The 18483-nt window shown below is 53.2% G+C and overlaps 1 protein-coding gene across 1 annotated transcript in view; it reads left to right on the forward strand.

The window, feature by feature from the left end:
* Positions 1-10041: 10041 nt before the first annotated feature.
* Positions 10042-18483, forward strand: part of TMEM132B (transmembrane protein 132B) — a 382508-nt gene continuing 374066 nt past the window's right edge. The window contains exon 1 of the mRNA XM_079943402.1: positions 10042-10460. Within this exon, the coding sequence (XP_079799528.1) occupies positions 10394-10460 (67 nt within the window). The 5' untranslated portion in view covers positions 10042-10393. The remainder of the gene's footprint in view (positions 10461-18483) is intronic.

Raw genomic sequence — 18483 nt, forward strand, 5'->3', positions numbered from 1 at the left:
AAGGAGGACAGTTTTGACTTTCTTCATTTGTTTTTCCTTTTCCTTTTCCTTTTTTTGGCAAAACCTGAACAGGCACAAGTCCTCCTTCCCCAGGCAGCCTGTTATATAATCAGGACCTTCGTTCTGCAAGAAGCTGTCAGCACTGCTTCAAGCGGTTATACTTAGCGTTTCCAGCCTCCCGTTTCAGCTGCATGAGCTCTCCCGAGGAGCCTCGGAAATTAGGCCTCGCTTCAGCAGGGAGAGAGGGCTCCTGGCACCAGGCAAGGTGGCCCTGGGGGCTGACGGGGAGCTTGTGGGTGGTGGTGGCCCAGCAGCCCTGACCTCAAGATCAGCCCATGGCCAGGGTCATGCTCAGAGCTTCCACCTCTAGGGATGGAAGGCGAGTTCTGTTCTGTAAATCACAAAGATAGGAGAAGCCGAGGGCCGGAGTGGAAAGAGAGTGATGGGGGTCAAATCTAAGCTCTGCCACTTGTTAGCTGTGTGTCCTCGAGTGCCCTCAGATATCCCAACGTCTCTGTGGATTCAGGCAACACAGCATCTCCAACTCGGAGACTCACTTGTGTTTCTGAAACGTGCAGCAGACGTTAGCAAAAGCCAGGACACAAAACAGTGCCCACTGTCCTGGCGGGAGCGCTCACACCCTGCCTGGGGACCTACCCAACGACAGCGGAAGGCATAAGCCTCTTCGAGAGCCTTCTCAGCCATTGGCCCAACTCCTCAAATCCCAAGGAGTCATGTGCATGAAGGTTCCTTCCACGGCCAGTTTATCGGAGATCTACAGACTCAACCTCATTTGTTTCATATATTCATTTTTAATATACATGCTCTGTTTTATGCAATTAATAAAAGATTTCCACTTCAGATTAGTTCATTATACGTTATGAATTTGTGACTATCAAGGAGATGATTGCCGTGAAATTTAGACGGTGTGGTTCCAAGGATGCCGTACCCAGGGGGCTTCCGCAGCCGCATTTAATAAACTCGGTGGCCTCCCCTGCCCCAGAACAGGTGCTGGGTCTGCCTGAGGCCACCGCGGAGCTCAGTACTTTGGCATCTCTCACGCACATGAATTTTCATGCCAGGTCCCTGCTTTCCCAGCCAATCAGTTTTTGTATGTGAGGTTCCATCATCAGTCCTAATAGCGCCGGTTGTTATTTCCTGTTCAAGTTCAACGTGGTGGAAAAGTTTAAGCAGTTCTCGGTAGTTAACTGTGTGACCAAGCTAGCGAGGCAGCTCTTCTGAGGGGTGGATGTGACCCAGAGATAGTGCTTTATCCCTCTGGCAGGCAACTCTGCGTCTTGACATCAGGGGTAGCTTTCTGACGAGACAGAGGAAGCGCACTGCGGTGCCTAAGACAGGACTCTGGGGACAGCTGGGTCTTGGTTCAAAGCCCAGCTCTGCTTTCTGAATGACTTGGAGCAAACTGATTAAACCCCTGAGCCTCAGTTTCTTGATCTGTAAAATGGGGATAACGCCGCCCCCCCCACCGACTTTACTGGGATGGTTAAACGGTTTGTTACATTGGAAGGTCTTAAACAGTAAGACAAAGATGATCGTATTCAACTGATCAGATATTAAAGGGCACGCATACCTGGGCACTTGAGCTCATCACGGCGGGTTTCCTTCTCCGGGGTAGGGTAATGACTGGACCCGAACATGCTGAAAATTTCATTAATGATGCTCTAGTTTGCGTTTTTCTCTGCTTGTATGTTTAACCAAGACCTCCTGCCTTACTAACAGGTGTTGCTGTGAAAACTTGGGGTACTCCATCTCTAGGGTTCAAAGTGCAGGACTTGCTGAACGCAAATATGCTTAAGGAAATGCAACCACATTTAAAGTTCTGTTTTCACGCCCTTAAAATCATAAGCATGCCTTCACCTCCGTCCTCCGCCTGCTGAATGAACGGGCATTTGGGGGTTGTAAGGGTGAGGCGGAAGCTCCCTCATCAACAGAGCAGCGTCCTTTCCAGGTCTGTTTTTCACACGGAATCCACCTGCAGTGGACATCTGTCCTTTGATTCTCTATGTATCCATCTTCTGAAAACAGCACCTTGGCTCTTCTAGGGAAACTCACCTCTCCCCACCATGGGGGTGCGGTTTGGGCAAGCTGATGCCCCTCCCAGCTCCACAGTTGGACACATGACTCAGGCCTGGCCAATTAGCATATCCCCTCCCCTTGGGCACAGTGACTGGTCCAGAAATAGGCATGTGACCTCACTGTGGTCAATGAGATTCCTTTCCTGCCATTGTGCTGACCTAGAATCCTGGAACCAGCCAAGCCTGAAGCCATGGACGCTTTGTGTGAGCCAATAACTCGCTTTTAACTTAAGCTTGTGTCATTGTAAAATGTAACACTGCTCTGAGCCCTATGGTCTCAGACAAGACATCTCTTGGCCCTTTGCAGGCTAAATGCAGTGATTTGACAAGACAATCAATTCCAACTTGGTTTCTCTAAGAGTAGGACCACGTCCACCAAGCACTGGTCTCGTTTTTCCATTGATGTTTCCACAGTTCCACCCCAGCCTGTCCTGCGTTGAAGGACACACAGCCTGTCCTGTGTTGAATCATTTACTGTACCTTTGCGGAGCTGCTGTGCTTTGAAAACCCGAGAAGCTAATTACCATTAATCCTGGCGTGGTTCTAAATGCTCTCTACTTTTCCCACAGGAAGCTCCCCTAAACAAAGACTAAATATAATTTGTGAGAGAAACAAAAAGTATTCAAAAGTGTACACAGGCATACGTGGTCAGGAGAAAGAGCTACACAGACAGGACAAGCCCAGTATTTTCCTGACATTGGTACCATATCTTCCCTCCCACACAGACTTGACCAAAGGGGAGTGGCTTAAAATATGATAAGGAGGGGGAGTGGCTTAAAAATATGATAATGAGTGATGATAACATTGCAGCTAGTGATGATTTCACTAAATTTCTAAATTTCATGGCCACCATCTCCTGGATATTTACAAATTCATAATGTATAAAGAACGAATCTGAAGGGGGAATCTTTCATTAATTGCATACACCAGAGAATGTATATTAAAAATGAATTAAATAAAACAAACAAGGTTGAATTTGTAGACCTCAAATCCAGATGTGAGCAAATGGGCACTGCCGTGAACTCATAGGAATTTCAATGGGTGCAACCTTCCCGAGAGGCACTTGATGTGAAAATCCCTCAACTGCACAGATTTTCATTGACAATTTGTTTTTTAGGATTACACCCTGAAGAGGTAATTATGAGCCTGTATAAAGGTGTAGGAATGGGACTGTTGCTTTTCAACAGTGAAAAATTGTAAATGACCTCAAATGTTAGCCACGTGGAAATTGGTTAAACAAATGATGGCATTTCCAATGATAGGATTGCACACGTTAAAACTGTCATGTAGAAAAATGTTTAAATGGTGTGGAAAGATGTTCATAATGATAATTAAGTGCAAAGAGCAAGTTAAAACAATACTTGCCATGTGAGCCCATTTAAAATAAATTAGTGGGAAAAACATTAAGATATTAGGAGTGGTTATCGCTGGGGGTGGGTTATGATTTTTCAATCCTCGTATCTTTTGAGTTTCTGCCAGGAACACATAATTTGAAAAATAATTTAACCCTCACAAAGTCAGCATAAGGGAAATACAATTTTCTGTATTTTTTCTACCATTTGACTTAAGTTATTTTGTTGAGTGGTAAGTGCATATCAGTCTATTTGGGTTTTTCCTGACTTTACCAATTAGGCTGCTTTCGGCTGCAAGTAATGGATGTCCAAATGGCAGTTCTTAAACGACCCAGTTTATCACATCATCTCAATGCACTGGAAGCCTGCAGGTAGCTCTTCTGGGGCTGACACTGTGGCTCAAGGGTCGTCAGGAGCTCTCCTTCTGCTCTGCCATCTGTAGTTGGTGGTGGGTACTGCAGTTCCTCAAGGTCAAAAGAGGCTGCCAGAGCCCTCCTATCACACCTTCACACTACAAGACACCAAGAAGAAGGAAGGAAGTGTAGAGGAAAAAGGGCCCTTTGCCTCTTTCATCCGATCAGGGAGAGCAATCTTGCCACAACTCTGCTTTACATCTCATTGGTCAACACTGGGTCATATGCCTCAGTCAGAAGAGTCCCTGGTATGAGGCTTTGTGGTTGGCCAAGACCTATGAGAATCCATACCCCTGCTCCCAGGGCTGGACACACTGCCACTCAAACCAACTGGGAGTCTGTTGAGGAGGAAGATAGGGCTATGCTGAGTTTCTGGGGGTCCTGGATTGTGCTGGGGCAACAGTGGGTGGAGGAGGTGAAACCCATCCTTCTCGGGGGCTAATGGATCCTGGAGTCAGACTGCCTGGGGTCAGATCTGATTCGGCCACTCCCTGCCGGCAGTGTGACCATAGGCAAATTGTTTAATCCCTCTGTGCCTCAGTTTCTTTGATCAGAAAACAAATGGATGGTTGTGAGTTAAAACATGTCAGCCCCCAAAATGGACAACAGGTGTTGCAACAAGAACTTAGACACAAGTGTTTACAGCAGCACTATTCATAACAGCCAAAAGGTGGAAACAACCCAAATATCCAGTAACAGCTGAAGGGGTAAACAAAGGTGTCATATCCACACAATGGAATATTATTCAGCTATAAAAAGGAATGAAGTACTGACCCATACTACAATGTGGACGGACCTTGAAAACAAGTGCAGAAAGCCAGACACGAAAGATCACATGTCATGTGCTCCCTTTCATGTAAAATGGCCAGAATGGTCAATCCATAGAGACAGAGAGCAGGTGGTTGCCAGGGGCTGAGGGAGGGGAGAGTAGCGGGGTACAGGATGTTTGCTTTGGGTGATGAAAAAGTTCTGGAACTGAATATAAGTGATGACTGCACAGCATCGTAAATGTACTAAATGCCACTTAATTGGCCACTTTAAAATGGTTAAACCGGTAAATTTTATGACAATTAAAACAAACCATGCAAAGCACTTAGAGCAGTCCCTGCCCGGCAGGTGTTAAATACCATGTTCTTGCTCCTGATGAGTCTTTGTTCTGCCCTAGCATCTTTATTTTTCAAAAATTAAAAAAATATTTATTTATTTGGCTGCACAGGGTCTTAGTTGCAGCACACGGGATCCTTTAGTTGCAGCATGTGAACTCTTAGTTGCGGCATATGGGATCTCGTTCCCTGACTAGGGCTGGAACCCTGGCCCCCTACATTGGGAGCTCAGAGCCTTAGCCACTGGACCACCAGGGAAGTCCCTACCCTAGCATCTTTAATCTTGCTAAAAAATCCCACCCCTCTGGTACCTTTCTCACACCCACTCCCACCACTGCTCCTGGGCATCCAGGGAACTTTCTATTGCTTCCAGGCCGTGCTGCAAGTTACAAGGGGAGCTGTTTATGGTGCTTTCTGCATAAACACTCTAGGATGCTCCCCGGGGGTCTCCCCACCCTCTGGGGCACTACCTGAAAGTGAACTCCAGGCCCTTCTGTTCTCCATTTTCACATGCTCATCAGGGCTTCTGCAGCCTCCCTGGGCTCAGCCCTTAATCAACTGTCCTTCATTCATTTGCTCATTTGACCACTATTTTTTTTTTTTTTTTTTTTTGCGATACGCAGGCCTCTCACTGTTGTGGCCTCTCCCGTTGCGGAGCACAGGCTCCGGACGTGCAGGCTCAGTGGCCACGGCTCACGGGCACAGCCGCTCCGCGGCATGTGGGATCCTCCCGGACCGGGGCACGAACCCGTGTGCCCTGCATCGGCAGGCGGACTCTCAACCACTGCGCCACCAGGGAAGCCCCTTGACCACTATTTATTGGACATTCCCCTTGCGCTCAGCACTGTTCTTGACACCAGCCATTTGGTGAAAAAGATAGGGGCAGTGGAAGAGACCAGCAGTCAAGAAGTTACTTCCTGTACATATGATGCCAGTAGTAACTCTTATGCAGAAAAATTAAGTGGGGAAAGGGGACAGAGAGAGATAGGGTACTTGAGGTCCTGGGTCCCCAGAAAGGTTGTCAGAAACGGGCGCCCCTCCTTCCATCACTGGTCCAGATATCCAGGAATGGTATCATTCTTGATTTCCTATATAAGTGAGTTTGATAGCTTTTTTATTTTATTTTATTTATTTTTGTCTGCATTGGGTCTTCGTCGCTGTGCGGGCTTTCTCTAGTTGTGGCGAGCCAGGGCTACTCTTTGTTGCGGTTTGCGGCCTTCTCATTGCGGTGGCTTCTCTTGTTGCGGAGCACGGGCTCTAGGTACACAGGCTTCAGTAGTTGTGGCTCATGGGCTCTAGAGCGCAGGCTCAGTAGTTGTGGCTCTCGGGCTTAGCTGCTCCACGGCATGTGGGATCTTCCTGGACCAGGGCTCGAACCAGTATACCCTGCATTGGGAGGCGGATTCTTAATCACTGCGCCACCAGGGAAGCCCCAATCGCTTTTTTGAGACGCTCCCCTGCCCCACCATTTACGGGATGGCGGAGTAGTGATTGAGTCGATTCTGTTCCCTGGAGAGAATGCCAGCGACGGTTCAGGTAACCGTGAGCATTTGCATTGGAAAACAAAGACAGTCCCTCTTTGCAAAGAACATCTTGACTAGTGAGTCACGATGGGGATCGCCGCCCGCGGGTTGGAAACGTTGGAGGTGCAGAGGATACGGGGTCTTTTAAAGCTTCTCCGAGTTGGGGGTGGTGGGGAAATCTCTCTGCTTAGTGCCCCCATTGCCCCCGACCTCTCCGCAGTCTTTCTTCCGCTGCTCAGGCCAGGCCCGTAGTGCCAGCGACAGCCACGAGATGGCAATGTCGCTCTACGCTTGTTGCCCGGCGGGCGCGTGGGCTGAGCTGGAGCAGAGCGGCGGGGCGGGGAAGGGCGCCAGAGGGCCCGCGTTGGGTGCGGCTGCCCGGTGGGTAGGCGGTGGTGGGGCCTGGGGGAGCCTAGCCCGGAGGAGAGGGCCTTGGGCCGGGGGCCGAGGCTGGCTCCTAGTTGGATCTGCCTCCCCACATTTACAGAACGTAGGGCAGGACCATTCCTGGCCTCAGTTTCCCCATCTGTACACAAGGAGAGAGTTTGAACTGTGTAATTCTTATGATCCTGCCCCAAGCTCTGAGGCCAGCAGGCTGGGGGTGAGATTCCGGGATTTGCTGGGTGGGGGGATGGGGTGGGAGGCCTGGGGTCTCCTAGGTCGCTACTGCCAGTCCCTCCCGCCTTGCCTGCGCACCTTCAGGATCCAGGAAGGCCTTTTCTGCTCAGAATAACCCCTGAAATACTCCCATTAGATAGAGACTCAGGGGCCTGATTAATATGCAGAAATTCTCACCCAACCGCGGGATAGGCTGAGGCAGGGCTGGAGTTCTTATCTCTACTGACATATGAGCTCAGAGAGGGTTAGGGGCTTGTCCAAAGTCACACAGCCCGGGCATGGAAAAGCCACCTTCAAAACCAGATCCTTCTTCTCAGCCTCTGGTTCCACCATCGTCAGCCTGGATCAGGGAGTGGGGGAACCATGTCTACCTCAGCTCCTGAACAGCAGGACTTAGAACAATACGTGAGCGGGGCTCCAGAGGGGGTGGGCTGTGTGGAGGAGTCTGTTTTAGGTGGTGTGGTCTGGAAAGGCCTTTCTGAGGAGGCGACATTTGAGCTGAGATCTGAAGGGAGAAGAGGCCGCGGTGGGAAGACCCCAGAAGGCTGGGCCAAGAGTAGGAGACAGCGAGAGCAAAGGCGTAGAGGTGGGAAGAGGGCGAGCCCAGGATCCTCAGGGAGGTGGGGCCGGCTGGGGTGCAGACGCAGCGGGTGGCTCTGTGGGGTGCGACAGGGTGGTCCTGAGTGGGCGGAGGCAGGCGATCACTGTCTGTCATCACTGGGATACCACGTGACCCTTGGCCTGGGGACTCACTGGACCCATTCAACCCCTCCCCATACACCCCTGCTAGAAAATGACTTCTCCTCCTTGGCCACAGCCCCTCCCCCAACCCTGCTGCCTAGTCAAGATGCCTGGGGCACCGTGGGTCACTCCTACTTTGTGCCCCTGCGGTGGCTGTCCCTCGAGATCCCTTGAGTTTGGGTTTTCCCCTCTTATGAGCTAGAGAACTCACCCCTGCCATCACCGCACACGGGCCTGGCACGCAGTAGGTGCTCACTCAGCAAATACTTATGAACGAATAAGTGGGAAAGAGAAGAGGTGGCTTTGGCAGCTGGGCACGCAGGATCCCAAGAAAGGGGAGATGGTCACAGAGAGGGGACAGGTGGGCCCCATGCAAGGCCACCCCAGTCCCAAGGAGACCGCCCACCGTCCAGCCTGTCATGTGGCTCTCCCTGCATCCCAGGCTCTGAGCCCAAAGGGGGCTCAGCCAGGGCATGGGTTCCTTGCAAAGGGAGTCTATTAGCTTATGGGGAAAATCCCTTTATGTCTCGCAATCAACCTGGGCCTGCGACTGGCCACCTGCCCCGAGTTCTTTCTTCGTTCTTTTATCTAGGAAGAGCTGAGTACCGCCTCTGCTAATGAGCTTGTCTGTACTAATGAAGCAGATGCCCTGTCCGCCCCCCCCCCCACTCCAATCTCTCCTTGCCAGCTGGGAGGGGCAGAGGATTGTTCTGATGTGCGCGCTGGGCCCACAGAGGAAAACCAGATACATCATAATAATGACCATCATGATGAGAATGATAATGTGGACAGCGGATCCCTTTACATGAGCTCTTACTTCATAGGTCAGGGGCTTTACATACGTGTTCTGGGACACCAGGCAGATGCTGCAATGCCTTCCATTTCTCAGATGGGGAGACTGAGGCTGGGGAGGTTCAATGACTCCCTCCAGGGCACAGCTAGAGTGGCAGAGCCGGGATTCTCTGCCAGGACTCCATGACTCTGAAGTCTTCCCCAAATTCGTCTTTGCCTCACCCTCCGTACGCTGCCTTATTGACTGTTTCCAAAGAGTTTGACCCACTGTTTTCACGGAGAACCGAGACTCTGGAGCCAGTGGCTGTTATGATGGGGCTGGGGGCAGAGCAAAGACTCCGACGCAGGTGGACCCCTCCCCCCCGCCAGGCCCCCGCTCTTCTGGCTGTGGGGCAACTTTCAAGGCATCTGAGGCCTGCGGGCGGTGTCCGCACGTGCGCCCAGCATGCTTCTGCTTCATCAATTTTGTTTCGCCCCCGTGGCCTAGCTCGGGTTGGGGGTTGGGACGCCCGGGGGAGGGGGGAAATCTAGGACTTCCGGAAAACGGGTACTGTGGCCCCCGCCGAGGCCCTGCCCACGGGCTGGAGGAATCCGACCACCCGGTCCCCATCCCCGCCTCTGCTACACCCCCGCGCGGTCGTTGTTTGACCCCGCGCCGCCGGGAACCCGTTCCGGGGACCGCTCTGGCCCGCGCCCCTCCCTCCGCGCGCTCTTAGGGCCTGCGAGAAATGGGCAGGCGCGGCCTCTCGCTCGGGTAAAGAAGGGCCCCCGAGGGTCTCCGCTTCTCGCCACCCGTGGGGCGCCATCCCTGAGGCGCCATCGGTCTCGCTCAGGACCCCTGACCGCGCCCAGCCAGCGCACCCAGCCCCGATCCTAGGGCTCTGTAGGAACTCCTCAGGTAGCCCCCGACTCCCGGAGGCCACCCCTGTCCTACCCCCCCCACAGGCACCCCCAAGCTGTGCCAGATGTACCCCAGGACCTCTGGGCTGCGCTCCGTCTCCCAGTCCGTCCCCCGCAGACACCGCCCCTCCAGACGTCGCTGCCCCGTTCCGAGGACCCTCCCCGTCTCCCTCATCCCGCGACCTTGGGAACTCCCGCCTATGGCCCGAACGCGCCCGGATCTGTCCGCACTTTGCCCAGTAGGTCATCCGTCCGGCGGTCCCGGTCCCCGCCAACGCCCTGACCACCCCCGCAGGGCTCCCCAGGCCTCTGCGGCCAGGCGCCCTCCCCCGGGGACGCCGGGAAGTGGCACGTCCCGCCGCCTATCGCCGGGCGGCCGCCTGGTGCCCCGTCTCCCGGCGGCGGGCCCCTCCCCCGGCCTCCCCGGCCCTTCCCCCCTCCCGCCTCGCCTCCCTCCTCCCAGGCGCTCGCGCGCTCGCTCACTCTCTCGCTGGCTCGAGGGGCGGCCAGCAGCTGGCGCGGGCAGAGGCGGCGGCGGCGCGACCGGGATGGGACGGGCGCCCGGGCGCGGGAGCCGCGGCGGCGGCCGCGGCGGGGGCCGAGCAAGTCGGGCCAAGTGCGGGGCCGCCAGCCAGGGCGCCAGGCGCTGAGCCCCCGCGGCCCCCGGCTCCCCGGCCGCGCACGGCCGAGCCCGAGAGAGCGCGCTGAGGCGCAGCCCGGGAAGCGCCGCCAGCGCCGGCCGCCTGCGTCTGGGGAAGAGCGGCGCCCTGGGAGCGAGCCATGCCCGGCGCCCGAGCGTAGCCGCGGGGGCCGCTCCCGGGAGCCGCGGGCCGGGCCCACCGCGCGCCGAGGACCATGCCGCCCCCGGGCCGGGCGCCGCCGTTCGGGCTCCTGCTGGCGCTGACGGCGCTCCAGTGCCCAGGTAACGCGCGTCCCCGGACCCCATCCCCGACCCCGGCCGCCGCGCATAAAGTTGGCTCCCGCACGGGGCGGCCACCTCCTTCTCAAGTCCCCGGTAGCTTGCGTCTCCCGGACTTGCACAAATCTGGGGAGACTCTGGGAACCCAGGGGTCTCCAGCCCGTACCCCTTTGCCCAACGCGAGAGCCCGCCCGCCTTTCTCCCCAAACCTCCAGCTCCCCTGCGGATCCGTTCAGGGCGCAAGGGGGGCAACCGGCCGGGTGCGCTCAGCCTCACCAGGCGGGTTCCAGAAACCGAGTCTCCTCCCCGCCCCGCCTTGGGGCAGCGTCCCCCCAGGACCCGGTTCCCGCGGCGGTTTTGCGGTGGCAGGGAGTCGGTGGGCCCCTTCTGCCGGTTTCCTGATGCCCGCGGACGCACCGCCGGCTTTCCCAGGACACCTGCGGGGCCCCACCTTGAGGTCGCCTCGGTCGGAGCCGTCTCGCTGGTCCGCAGCCCCTCCCCACCCTCCTGCTTTTACATCCCTGCCGAAGGTGCCCCCTCCCCAAGTGGCCTCCCCTCGGCTGCTGCGTAGCCCGCTGCTCGCCTCCTGGAAACGCGGGCTGCCCCAGCGCCCTGACCCCAGGGCGGCCAGGCAGTTCAGGGCGCGCAGGGCCGCCTGGAACGTGGTACTGGCCAGAGCCATTGCTTGGGTACCGTGGAGCCGGGCTCCCCGCTGGCACCGGCGCAGCTGTCGCCGAAACCTAGCGAGTGGGAAAGGCAAAACAGTCAGGTATTTTGGGTCTCCGCTGGAGTTTGGAAAGCTTTCTACCACCTTGGTGTGGCTACACGTTGGTCCTAGAGGCCGTTTATCCTAAAATGCCAGTTCCTCCCTGCCTCCCACCCCAAGCCGCGGAGAAAATTCTGAAGGCTCAGAGGAACCGGAACAGTCACCAGCACCATTCATGTGCATCTGGAGAGCTCGGTTCTCCAAACCTGTTAACATCAGGACCCGTGGTTTGGGAGCAGGTAGCTTTTGCTTGAGAAGAGTCTTCTCATCTTCTTAATAAACAAACCACACAGCCACCCAGAACGCAGCAGCAGAATACAACTGTAACTTTTCAGCTTTAACTGTCTTGGAGGGTTGCAGTTAGGAGCAAGCCTCGTATGCCAACTTAATGTGTGACGTATTTGCGTGGAAAAAGTAAATACTGTCTTCCTTCCAGATGCCCTTAAGTGACCCAAAATACTTAATAAAGCCTTCCCCTCGGAGAAAGCCTTTTGTCAGAGGCATCCATCGGCATTCAGCTTTGGCTCAACGTAGAGAGCGGTGCTGGGCTTGACGTGGATGAATCTTTAATCTGCTTGTCTAATAAGCAGCTCTGATAGCTGTTTTGCTCTCCGCGTTGCTGGAGTCGAGGCTGTTTCCTCTTAGCTGAAGCCCTGGAGCCCGTTCCCCATAGTGCACAGTCCCTTGGACTGGAAAATTGCAGTTTTGTCTTGATTTTGTCCCTGCACGGGGGTCAGTGCTCCTAAGTGAATATCGGAAATCTCTCAGAGAAGCTGCCTGCCTCGTGCTTTGTTAAGGGAACATTTGAACCCTCCGTTCCCCCCTTCCCTAGCAACGGAAGAGCTTGTGCCTGGCTCTGGGCGGCCCAGTCCTGGTTGGGAAGGTATGCCACCCCGGAAACCTGGTGCTGGCCCGGCTCCAGAGTCTCTCCGGGAGGGTCTCAGCTGGGCAGCTCCTTCTGGCAGGTGCTGCTAGAGCAGAGTCCCCAGTGCCGTCGCCAGGTCCTTGCGAGCACATGGAAGCCTTTCACCGGCCCCCACCAGGGACACAAAGAGACGACAGTTTGATAACTCTATATTTAGCACCAGTTAGGAGAGCTGGGGGAAAAAAAACCAGGGCTGAAATTCCTGAAAGGTACTTAACTGCCTGCCGTTGGTTGAAAGGTTCGGAGGAATTAGCTAGCATCCTTCAGAGCTGGTTGGATTTTCTGGATAATTTCTGCCATGATTTCCCGACCACGTCTGGCTGAGGCTCCCGGAGAGGGGCTGGAAGAGTTCAGAGGCGAGGAAGGACGCGATCTGTCCCCCATCACACACAGGGACTGCCTGCTTTGTGCCCCCTCCCCCCTCCCGCGTGGGTAGCTGCCATGGTAAAGAGTGTGGTGGGTGTATTTCTTTCAGCCTTGCAAGCGCTTCAACATATGGAACTGTACTTGGTAAGAGTCAGCACAAATCCCTCAGCTTGGCGACCAGGGGGCCCCTATTATTCAAGCCACTTTTGTGCCTGCTATGGCTTTGCAAATCAGCAGCGCTGTTACTGTCCCTGCTGGGGAAAATGGACGCGCCTTGGTCCATTGACCCATTATGCTCAAGGTCTATAAAGTCAGAGTGGGTGGAGAGCCCCCGACAGAGGGTCCTTGTGAGCGACAGAGCCTGCTAGTTGGAGGGAGCGGTGAGACTTTGGCTTCAAGGCAGAGATGCTCTTAGCCGTTCCTGGCACCTTGGCGTGGTGTGTGGTATATTTCTTTCTCGTTGCAACAGTGATGTGTGTGTGGGGTGCCCATGGGTGGTGTTTCTTTTCAGAGAGGTGGCACTGGGGTTGGCGGGGAGCCGTGTACCAATGCTGTCGCCTCCCCCTGGGTGATTTAATGGCCGGACCGTGGAGGTTCCCAGAGTAAATCATTTCGTCCCTGCCCCGCCCCTGCCCTGGATGCAGGGAACTTGGGAGGCATGAGGCTTCTGCATGAGCTGCGATGCTTGAAGCCAGTAATGAGTGTGGTGGTTGCCATGGTCCAAGGGAGCACAAGAAAGCCCTCGCTTGTGGGTGGGTGTGAAGTCGGGGAGGGTGGTCTCTGGGTCAGCAAAGCCCTTGCAGCGGCCTTGTGCCCCCTGCGTTGTGTGCGGATGGGCACCTCCTTTCTTCTCTCCTGGCTCAGAAATTGAATGGGGATGGAGAGGGTGCAGTTCCCTTTGAAGCGACGGGATTCAGCAGATGCATCGCCTCCCATCACAGTGGGGAGACGGAGGCACCCTGGCACGAGAGGCAGCATGATGGGGTGGTCGTGGTACCACCACCTCTTCCCCAGAGTAAATGAGTGGACTTGGAGAGCAAGAAGTGTCTTAAAGCATCTCCTCCAACAGCTCCCCCTGCAGGTGGCAGAGGAGACTTGGGCATGGGAAGTGACTCGCTCAGGGTCACACGGTGAACTGGTGTCAGACTAGGGCTCGTGGCTCTCACAATTTCTCCGTTTTTTAAAAACTGCTTGCCCAGGACTTTCTCACCCTACACAGTGGAGCCTTTCTGGTCAAGGAGTTCTACTGTCTGGTCCTTTAGAGGACTGTGACTTCATTTAAGGAGCCCAAGGTCAAGAGACAGGCAGCCACTGGGGGGTGGCTAAAATAGCAAATGTCAACTCAGAAAGGCAGGTAGCAAATCATCACGATGATGATGATGATAGTGATGGTGATGATGGTGGTGATGTGATGGTGATGATGATGGTGATGTGATGGTGATGATGATGATGATGGTGATGGTGATGATGGTGGTGATGTGATGGTGATGATGATGGTGGTGGTGATGATGGTGATGATGGTGATATGGTGATGATGGTGATGTGATGGTGATGATGATGATGATGGTGATGATTGATGGTGATGATGGCGATGTGATGATGGTGGTGGTGATGTGATGGTGATGATGATGGTGATGTGATGATGATCATGATCATGATGATGGTGATGTGATGGTGATGATGATGATGTTGATGGTGCTGATGATGGTGATGTGATGTGATGATGGTGATGATGATGGTGATGGTGATGTGATGGTGATGGTGGTGATGGTGATGGTGGTGGTGATGTGATGGTGATGTGATGATGGTGATGTGATGGTGATGATGATGGTGATTTGATGGTGATGATGATGGTGATGATGATGGTGATGATGATGGTGATGATGGTGATGATGGTGATGTGATGATGGTGGTGATGATGGTGGTGGTGATGTGATGGTGATGGTGATGATGGTGGTGATTTGATGGTGATGTGATGGTGATGATGGTGATGTGATGATGATGGTGATGTGATGGTGATGATGGTGATTTGATGGTGATGATGATGGTGATGTGATGGTGATGTGATGATGATGGTGATGATGGTGATGTGATGGTGATGATGGTGATGTGATGATGATGGTGATGATGATGATGGTGATATGATGGTGATGTGATGGTGATGATGGTGATGTGATGGTGATGATGATGGTGATGTGATGGTGATGATGATGGTGATGTGATGGTGATGATGATGGTGATTTGATGGTGATGATGATGGTGATGATGATGGTGATGATGATGATGGTGATGATGATGATGGTGATGATGATGATGGTGATGGGATGATGGTGGTGATGGTGATGGGATGATGGGGTGATGATGGACACGCATGCTTCTGAAGTCGCTCCCTGTGTTGTGGGCACCATCCCAGGCATTTCCTCATATGAACAGGGTGAAATACTCACCACTCTGGCAAATGGACACCCTCACTATTCACAGTTTACAGATGAGGATATTGAGGTCCAGAGATGCCAAATAACTTGCCTGAGGTCACACAGGGTCAGGATTCCAGCCCAGGTGCTGGTCTGTGCCTTACGCACCACCTCACAGCCAGATTCCCCTCCACAGCCTTGTGCAGAACTGTGTGGACAGACTCCTGGACAAGCCAGACTGACATTCCAAGATGGTGGGTGGTTATGGAGTCCCTTTCACTTCCTTTCTGCTCTCTCTTTGCAGCAGATACACCTATAAATGCGAGCTAAGGTTTCCAGCCATAGAAATCAAACAGATTGGAGTCAGCTCCGCAGGCAACTAGGAGTCCTTTGAGTTCTGTGCCCTCGAGGGATTAGACGGTTACGTTAAAGGGTGAGACTTTGGCAGGCAGACACCCCCCTCCTTTCCATTTGGTCTCCTGCGCTGGTTCTCCCGCGTCAGTGAGGCTCAGAATCAGAAGCAACACTGCAACTAGCCCCGATCTACACATACTGTGCGTTCTAAGCCCTTTGCTGATTTTACTTCATTGAGTCCTCAGTGGCTCCCGTGGGGTAAGGACTTGTGTTTGCCCCATTTTACAGATGAGGAAACTGAGGCCCAGAGAGGTGCCGTGACCTGTCAGGGTCACACAGCCGCAAAGGGATGGGCTGTGGATGTGAACCCACAGTGTAACCGTCTCAGAGTCAGGGCTCTTTGCTGCTACCTTCTCTGCGTTTGTAGGCACTGAGTTTCGTGGGCAGCTTATGGATTCTGAGACTAATTTGGGTCCAGGGATGTGTTTCAAGTTGTGGGCAGAGCTGGGTCTTTTTTGAGAAACCGTTTTGGGGAATTTTGTCCCCTCTAAAGTCGGCTTAGGGTCCAGGGGTGCATCGACAAGGAGGGGTTTGGTGTTTTTTTTGTTCCAAAATATTGTTTTATTAACACTTGATGTTTTCTAGGATTTAAAAGTTTATTTTTAAATTATTTTTGAAAATTTATTTATTTATTTTTGGCTGCATTGGGTCTTCATTGCTGCGTGCGGACTTTCTCTAGTGCGGCGACCGGGGGCTACTCTTCCTTGCAGTGCACGGGCTTCTCATTGCGGTGGCTTCTCGTTGCGGAGCATGGGCTCTAGGCACGTGGGCTTCAGTAGTTGCAGCACGTGGGCTCAGTAGTTGTGGCTCGTGGGCTCTAGAGCACAGGCTTAGTAGTTGTGGTGCATGGGCTTAGTTGCTTTGCAACATGTGGGATCTTCCCGGACCAGGGCTCAAACCTGTGTCCCCTGCTTTGGCAGGCTGATTCTTAACCACTGCGCCACCAGGGAAGCCCCAGTATTACGTAATTTTTTAAAATTTAAATTGAAGTATAGTTGATTTACAGTGTTGTGTTTGTTTCAGATGTACAGCAAAGTTATACCATATATGTATATGGTGTATATATGTATATTCTTTTTCAGATTCTTTTCCCTTACAGGTTATTACAAAATATTGAGTATAGTTCTCTCTGCTATACAGCAGGTCCTTGCTGGTTATCTGTTTTATATATAGGAGTGTGTATCTGCTAATCCCAAACTCCTAATTTATCCTCCCCCTCACCCCGTTCCCCTTTAGTAACCACAAGTTTGTCTGCTATGTCTGTGGGTCTATTTCTATTTTATAAATAAGTTCATTTGTATCATTTTTTAAAAGATTCCACATATAAATGATATCATATGGTATTTGTCTTTCTCTGTCTGGCTTACTTCACTTAGTATGATCATCTCTAGGTCCATCCAGGGCTTGCCGTTTTGGGAAATTGAGCCGATGTGGAAGGCTGCTGGCTGCCTTTGGGACATGTCTGGCTTGAGGGCTTCTCAGTTGCCAACATTTAAAAAGTGGAAGATGTCAATATCACCAGCCAGGTTTCTGGCTTATCTTGAGAAACTGGGAGATCTGATCTAACCCCTTCTAGCCCCTTGGCCTCTCCAAGACTCAGTTTCCCCATCTGTAGAATGGGCCCTGTCTTAGTCCATCCAGGCTGCTATAACAAAGTACCACAGGTTGGGTAGATTATAAACAACAGACATTTATTCCTTACAGTTCTGGGGGCTGGGAAGTCCAAGATCATGGTGCCAGCATGGTTACATTCTGATGAGAACCCTCTTCCTGGTTCATAGATGCCTGTCTTCTCACTGTGTCCTCACTTGGTGGAAGGGATGAGGGAGCTCTCTGGGGCCTCTTTTGTAAAGGCGCTGATCCCATCATGAGACTCCATCCTCATGACCTAATCATCTCCCAAAGGCCCCACCTCCTAACATCATCACATTGGGGGTCACCTTTCCACTGATGAATTTTGGGGGGACACAAGCATTCAGTCTACAGCAGGCCCTGACCCTCTGCTGATCTCATCACAAGGTTGGGAGACACCAGCAGGGTGACGGCGGGGGTGAGAGGGGTGCTGTCCTGCGGGGCCTGCGGTTTCTCAGGAGGGAGGGCAGGCAGGAAGGGAGGGGCTGATGAGCTCTTCTCTGCATCAGTCAGACCTGTAAAGAGAAGGATAACGGCCCCTCTGCTGCCTCCCAAGTGGTTTCTCACTTCAGGATTTCCCTGGATTCTTCCCTGTCACCCAGGGAGAGGTTAAGGGCTCCGATGTATTCCCAGATGGGAGCACCGAGATTCAGAGGAGCTCAGGGACTTGCTTAAGACAGCACAGGCCGTGAGTAGCAAGGCAGGGTCTCCTCCCCAGAATCTCTGACTCCTGTCTCCCCTGCCCCTAAGGCACCTCCTCGTCCTGGAGTTTTGCTTCAGTTTCCCCACCCTCAGGCTTAGGTGCCTGTGACCTCAGGGGCTTGCATTATAGGGCAAGTTTGGTGTGATGGAGCGAGGGAAAGGAAGCCAGCAAATGCATAAGCAGGAAAGTCTCCGGCAGTAATTTACACTCTTCATACTCAAGACAAAGCAATCTGATGGGGAAGGTCTAGGTGATCCAGGAAGACTTCTTGGAGAAGGTGGCCTTTATCTTATCCGAGACCTAAATGTGATCAGACCAGAGCCAGCCCGGAGAAGGGTGTCCCAGGCAGGAGGAATTTGAATCCTTGCAAGGTTCTTTGCACAGTGCCTGGCACACAGCATGTGATCAAGAGATCCCAGCTCACTCACTCACTCACTCATTCATTCATTCAACAGGCATGTATTAATCAGCGCTCAGCACTAGGGACACAGCAGGGAACAGAAGAGACGTAGCCCCCATTCTGAGGAGCTGTCATTCTGGCAGAGCGAGACAATCGTAAAACATTGGACAAACAAATACATAATTTAATGTCAGGTGGTGACAGCGCTACCGGGAGAAGTAAAGCAAGGTCACTCGTTGTCACTTTTATTCTCCATCTGGGTGCTTGTTTTGCATCTTCCTGGAAACTCAGGGGCGGGATGGACCCCTGATGCCCCATCTCTGCCAGGGGAAGGCGGGAAAGGAGCCCAGGTTCTTTGGAGTGGAATTCCATCATCTTCTCTTGTTCATCCCACCTGGGGCCGCAG

The sequence above is a fragment of the Stenella coeruleoalba genome (genome assembly GCF_951394435.1).
Source record: "Stenella coeruleoalba genome assembly, chromosome: 14".
In the NCBI taxonomy this organism is placed as follows: Eukaryota; Metazoa; Chordata; class Mammalia; order Artiodactyla; family Delphinidae; genus Stenella; species Stenella coeruleoalba.